Source organism: Polyodon spathula, chromosome 1 (assembly GCF_017654505.1).
Source record: "Polyodon spathula isolate WHYD16114869_AA chromosome 1, ASM1765450v1, whole genome shotgun sequence".
NCBI classification, from domain to species: domain Eukaryota; kingdom Metazoa; phylum Chordata; class Actinopteri; order Acipenseriformes; family Polyodontidae; genus Polyodon; species Polyodon spathula.
Window position 1 is genome coordinate 22,934,710 of NC_054534.1, and position 6,979 is coordinate 22,941,688.

The following is a 6,979-nucleotide window of genomic DNA, read 5'->3' on the forward strand; positions in this document are numbered from 1 at the left end:
CTTAATCCTTTTGATATTCTTTATCAGTGGTTCTCTAACTAGGGTCCATGAAGACTGCCCAGAGGGTCTGTGAAATATTAAGGGGGGGGGGAGGATTCTTGCCTGCCTACTGAGTAAAACAGTTAAATCTACTCTGTTTACACAGCATGGTATTCCTGACAGTGCCTGCCTAGAGGGGCTGGTTGAATGCCTGCTGGCGAATTCACTCCCTGGTAACAGAAGTAGCATCTTAGACTGCCTTGCTAAGGGAGCTGTCTCTTTTAGCGAATCGGTTTTGAGCAATATTGTTTTCCTGTGTTGCGGGAGGGCAGGCGGAGCGGTGCAGTGTGTGTAGAGCAAGTCAGGGCCACCGTGGTTAGCAGCAGTAAATCAAATGGGATGATGATCAACAAAAGAAGTTTGAAAACCTCCATTTTATAAGTCAGATTGAATGTGTTTAGGTTTGGCCTGTTCACCATGAATCACCTGCAGCTCAATAAATCAAGTAAGAGAGCAAGAAGGGGCTGTGAAATAGTGTAGCTGTAAAGCACATGGGAGGATAGCAAATTAAAACGTTTGTGCAGTGATCATTTCTATAGGTTTTTGCTTCAGCATACTGTCAAAGGATAATGGAAGAAGCTGGATGCAAAAGTCATGTAGTTATTTTTATTACTTTTTGTGTTTTCTACCTACATTCAACATCAATGCAGCACCCTTACTTAATTAGTAAAGCTGCTGTTCTTTTTCAGGTTGACTTGGCAACAGGTTTAGCGATTGAAGAAGCTTGTTATGCTCAGGTATGTAAACAGAATATTGCTGGATGTAAAATTATTTTTTGCTTTCACCTGTCCTGAACAAAGCTCCAAAGAAATTAAATGAATGCTACTTTTGCGTTGAAAATACACTTATGTCCTCTATTATATTTTATCCTTTTGCTTCTTGCCTTTTCACTTTGTTTTTCGCATGCCTTGTGAGTTTGACCTTCATTTGCCTTATCATTTATTGTGTATTCATTTTTCAATGACATTTGAAGCATTTTCAGCATCAGAAGCAGTTTTTTTTTGTTCCCCTGACCTTGCAATTGCTTCTGAAAATGATAAAAAAAAAAAGATTGCATTTGTTTACTTGTGTATTATAGGTCATTCCAACGAAGGACAGAATTGAAGGTCTAACTGCATTCAAAGAGAAAAGACCACCGTGTTACAAGGGAGAATAAGAAAAAGCATTTAAAAAGATGCCAGGAATATTGCCTGATTCACATGGTACAATAATAAGAGTGATGAAACTTGAAACTGTCAGTGTATGTATTCCTTGCTTGTGACACATTACATTAATAAACCTCAAGTAAGACAACAAGTTAAAACAAAACAGATATTGAAAGATCTGGAATGTGTGCCAACTTGCCCACAACACGACTGCTTTGTCATCAGCTGAGTTTTAGATTAATCTCTTATAAATAAGCAATGAGGGATAATAGTGGTTCATAGTATTTATTGCACAATCTGGATACTTCATGTAACAACCTTTTTATGTTGGTTGATAGCTTCATGCAGTCTTTCTTTCCTCATAAAACTTGTAGATTTAGAGGAACCATCTGTTGTGAACTGACTGGATTCCAGTATAGGTTTAATTTATGAAAGAACAAGACTGCAGATTGTCAAGCAATGACTACAGATAGTCCCTGCTTATTTAAAAATGTAGATTAAACTTGTTTGACAGTAGCCTTCTCATAAAAGCAAAGCTTTTGTAACAGATTAACAATATTAATATTTTAGCAGGATTCTGCATGGTCTGCAGTTTATAACATGGACTGATAGGTCATGTGTTTGCAAAAATAACAGTAATCATTTTAAAGATGAAATAATCAATGACGTAAATTATTAAGTCTGGAATACAAAATAATCTATAGCAAAACCACCAGGCTATGTGAGAATGGTGTCTTGTTATATTTGATAGTGATGTGACTTTTCCATGTCTGAGAAACTACACCAGAAGGCACTAAAACAAGTAGACTGGCAGCACAAACAAGTGGCATTTGACTTCTACAGTATAGGTTTTAAAAGCTACCTTGCAATATACCTAACAATATAAGATTCCACTCGTGCATTATTGGTTTAAGATGAGGTTTAACGATACTTCAGCCTTCATGTTAATATTGCCTTAATAAAATGGCAACTGACGAAAAGCCTCATGCAGGTTCTCATTGATGACCATGCTTTTAACCAGCTTTACAAATAAATGTTAAAAAAAAGAAACAGATTTAATACATTTTCTGTGTCTAATGTAGTGATTACCGGTCCCTACTGTGAATATTGAATTATTTTTAAATCTTACTGTGAATATTTTAAAAAAGTAAACCCCATATCCTGGGCAGCCGTAAAATGTAATACGTTTAGTCTTTTTAATCTAAACAGTGACATATCCATGTGCCATTGTCTTTAAACTCCTGAACCCACTCTAGAATGGCCCTGTTTTCTCTGATTTTATATAGAATTAAAAAAATGGCTTAATATATTATCTCTATGGAGGGATATATGGGGATGGGGGGGGGGGAGTAGAAATAAAGATTGTATTTAAATGTCTTATAGCATCAAAATAGAGCCCAGTGGCACATATATCATATAGGAGGCTGTGTGGTCCAGTGGTTAAAGAAACAGGCTTGTAACCAGCAGGTCCCCATCTCAAATCCCAGCTAAGCCACTGACTCATTGTGGGACTCTGAGCAAGTCACATAACCTCCTTGTGCTCCGTCTTTCGGGTCAGATGTTGTTATAAGTGACTCTGCAGCTGATGCATGGTTCACACACCCTGGTCTTGTATCTTGTAAAGTGCTTTGTGATGGTGCTCCACTATGAAAGTTGCTATATAAAAATAAAGATTATTATATTTCTAGTATTTATGCCAATAATATTCAGAATGTAGTAAAAGTGGCAGGTTTCAGTTTTTATTTCCCTTTCACAAAAATGGTTCACATTGGTACACACTGGAATAAATCGGTTCTGTGCTTCTGCAACAGTTTAACCTATTCCAGAATGGTTAAATCACAATAAACCAAACGCAGATAAGTAATGCAGTTTATACTGCATGCAGTGCACTTTATAAATGTATTAGCCATATGTATTGCTCCTGTCATCCATCATCATTTGTAAGTAATATACTGTAACTTCACACTGTTGCTCCATGGAGAATTGCAGGGTCATTTTTTCTGTCTCAACAGTATTCTAAGCGAGTTAGTTTAATTTTAACTGAATAAGATACAATTATTTTAATAGGGAAAATGTTAAGTTTGCACAAAATGATTGTGGCATTTACCAAATAGAATAACTGTACAGCCCATTAGCAATGACTGGGTCTTCTTTTTGCTGCCTGATTGGATTATTTCTGTATGAACAATGGGGTATGGTGTGGAATGATATCGCTCATGCAGTCTCTGTGAAATGATTTGATATTCTTTATTTTGAAAGCAATGTAACCATGCATTTAATTGCTCTGCCCAATCCGTTACTTAATAGCAATCTGTATTTGGGGGTAGGAGGGTCTGATGTATGGCTATTTATGCTGCCTTTACCTGATTTTTTTTTTTCTAACCCACTGCAAGATTGTTTTTTCATTTTTATGTAATTCCTGTTGATGCTTACCTCACTGTGATGTCATAAAAAGAGAAAAAGAGTATAAAGAAGCCAGCACCCCTTATAGAATGAGCATAGATTCGCTTTTATAAGCTTAATGACAAACAGATGTTATTATTTTTAGAAAAGCGTGAAAATGCAATACCAATTAAACTGTCCAAGTGTATTCAGTGAAAACAAAAAGATACCTTGATGTATGAAATGTGTCACATTATATCATACAGCAGCAAAAGCTCTGAAGTTGTCCAGTGGCATTGCAAAGGAGTTTATAATTTTCTTACTGTCCAGAACTTTGTAAACAGAAACACAAGGGTCATATATCATTAAAGTAATGGTAGGCAGACAGGCAAGGCTTTGATTCTGTGGAGTGCCTATCTCTTTTTTATATACACTATTAGCTTACAACTTGAAATGCTTCATTCCAAATGTGTGCCAGTATACTGTACATAAACCAAGGCACAGGAAGCTCCTTGAAACAAGCTGGTAACCATTCCTTTCAATAATTATCTTTTTAACACTGCAAACTGCACTATATTTGTACATGCTAAATATTCAGTGCTCTTTTGTGTTTATTTTTGTGGTTGAAAATTGGTTTAATTGACTACAGACAGCACAGTGAGTGTTGCTCAAAACAGACAACTGAACCTGTGGGTACTAGATATTAATTAGCAGCACGAAAAAAGGATTCCTAGGATTTGTATAGCAACTCAAGAAGTATTTGAAAAACAGCCATTCTGAATAGCTGCAGAGAGCTTGGTGGTGTCTAACAGCCAGCAACATATTATACATCTTTTAAAAATGTACCGGGATATGCTGGCAGAGATGGTACAAGAGACTGAGGTTGTGATTGAAACGCCACTTGGACATCCGTGGTTTATTTACAAACGTTGTATAAATTCCACAATACCTAAGCCATTGCTTCAACAGAAGAAAGATCCTGTACTAATGTACCACCAATGATAGGTACAGCACAGTGCTGTACACAGATTTCACACAGTGCACACACAAGAAACAGGCAGCAGAAACATTCTCTATCCTAATTACTATGCAATAAGCATTTGTTTCTGTCTCAGTATTCATTTTTTCTTATTCACCTCAAGCCACACAATTTTATAAAACCACCTCTGCCTGGCAAAAAAAAAAAAAAAACCCTCCAATCTGGAACAGAACTGCATTGCATTTACATTTTTTGATCCAATACTTTTTAAAAAGGCAATCGTCACTGTAGAACCATGCCCATTACAGTAGCTGTGTGGGAATACAGTACAGTGCACCAACAGCAGACATTTTCCACATATCTACAGAGATGACAGGCTGACTCAAACAGAGCACCTGTCTTTTTCTAACAGCTGACTTGAATATCACAGCTGTTAATAGGATGTACAGTAGGAGCTTCCAGGGGCAGCCAGGAGGCCACTATTTGTAATGTGAACATTCTTCAATAATTACTGCTTTTAATTCCGCATAAAAGTCTGTCAGCACTTAAGTCTGTCAGTCGTGGATGTAGAAGCACCTGTCAAAATACTGGAAAGTACCTACAATTAGATATGTTAGTCTGTCAGATATGCAACACAGATGCAGCTTTTTACACAATACATGTTGGTACTGACTGGCATAGCAGCGTTGTCAGTCATGTGATATACACCTCATTTACAGTCTATTGTTTGCTGTTTAGCAGGGATGATGGCATATTACAGTTTATTTCCAGGTTTGTTGACACCTCAATGCTCTTGTCTTTGCCAGGGCATATAGTATGTCTCAATGGGGTGGATCTTAAAAAAACACTGCCCTACAGTTTCTAAAACTGATATTTTTTATATCGTAAAACAACTGTTTAGACCATTAAAATAGAACCTCTTCGGTTAAACTGAGGATTATCGTGAATGTTGTTAAGCCTTTGTTTCATCATTACATTATATATATATATATATATATGGCTAACATTCTAGCTCAAATAGAATATATGTATTTATATAAGTCCTATGATGCTCACTAACTTGGGTAAAAGCAAGACATACATGCAAACATATTTCTTAACATTTGTTTACTTTATTGCAGGGTAATGTTTGTTTTTCGATTGACATTTAACATTTCAGCTGCTCTGTAATAATAATCACATTTATATTTCATTTTCAAACGTTTGATTTTCTTGAGCAATTCACAAGCCCTTTGTCGTGAAAATGTAGGTGCATCCTTTGTCAGAAATTGCTGCCAGTTCAAAGAACTGTTAGCACACTGATCAATGCATGTGTTTTAAACACTGACAAGATGTCATTTGGGGATATTAGCAGAGTCGTTCTGGCAGTTACAGCCACTCAAAAAGAAAAAAAAAAGATACACAGAGCATAAATTCCATTCATTAAACTGTCTTAAAAAGGTGAGAATAATACATTTTAATTGATTTAATCATTAAAGCCCTTTTCCCTTAGGTTTGCGCTTTACCACATTTCCTCAAAATTGGTTCCTATTAAAAATGTTTTATTTAAGGAAATAGGTCTGTCTTCAGTTTCTCAATACTGAGTTCAGACATTTTAGCTGGCAAACTATTTTCATGGCCAGAGCTTATGAATGATTCCAGTAATCTTAGTCAAATTCACCTCCAGTCACAAGGGTAGGTTGATGTCACATTCTCCTACTGTATATGAAAGATGCACACAACATTAAAAGTAATACAGTGGAATACATCTATTTCATGGAAATAGTCTTAAAGGGATTATTTATAATATTTACATTGTCATGATGTTTTAATTTTTACTTTAATCTCCTATTAGGTGTGTTTCATATCATTTTCTGAATTATATGAAACACATAATGGGATATTAATGAAACAAAAAATAATCTGTGAGCCTTTGAGATCAAAAGCACTTTGATGGAAGCGTAAGAAAATTAACTTTGATTGCATTGCGAAAAAATATTTTAAAAAATCAAATGGACCATTAGCAGGATAGATCTTCACCTTCCATGTTACAATTATATAGAAGATAGCAAAATCTGTTGTTTGGGCTTGGTGGACAAAGACAGTCAAATGGCATGGACTGAGTAAAGGCTGACATTCATCTGTTCCATGAAAACTCATCAAACCCTCTTGTTTCTATACTAGTCACTTGTGTCCTATACTAGTCACTTGTGTGCCCCCCCCCCCGACCTGTGGGGGCGCTGTGTAAAGGGAACAGAGTACCTTGGATTAATTGGCCTGACAATTTATTCCTAGGGTTCGGTGGAAGTCGGACGTCCAGAAGGGGGGTGGAGCTACTGTACATTAAACCATTGACCCGGAAGGTTCACAGCATGGCATTCGTGGATTGGAGGAGCAGATGTGCTTGTTGACCAAGGGGTCATGGTTGATGGTATAAATGGGGGGTGTAGTAATG

At 36.5% G+C, this 6,979-nt stretch overlaps 1 protein-coding gene across 4 annotated transcripts in view; it reads left to right on the top strand.

Moving 5' to 3' along the window:
- Positions 1–6,922, top strand: part of LOC121315703 (methylglutaconyl-CoA hydratase, mitochondrial-like) — a 93,774-nt gene extending 86,852 nt beyond the window's left edge. For 3 of the 4 annotated variants that reach the window (XM_041250063.1, XM_041250055.1, XM_041250038.1), the window contains exons 9-10: positions 729–776; positions 1,118–1,349. In XM_041250063.1, the coding sequence (XP_041105997.1) occupies positions 729–776; positions 1,118–1,195 (126 nt within the window). In that variant the 3' untranslated portion in view covers positions 1,196–1,349. Of the gene's footprint in view, positions 1–728; positions 777–1,117; positions 1,350–6,819 lie in introns of those variants that run through there. The other variant, XM_041250046.1, reaches the window with a different exon arrangement.
- Positions 6,923–6,979: the final 57 nt, after the last annotated feature.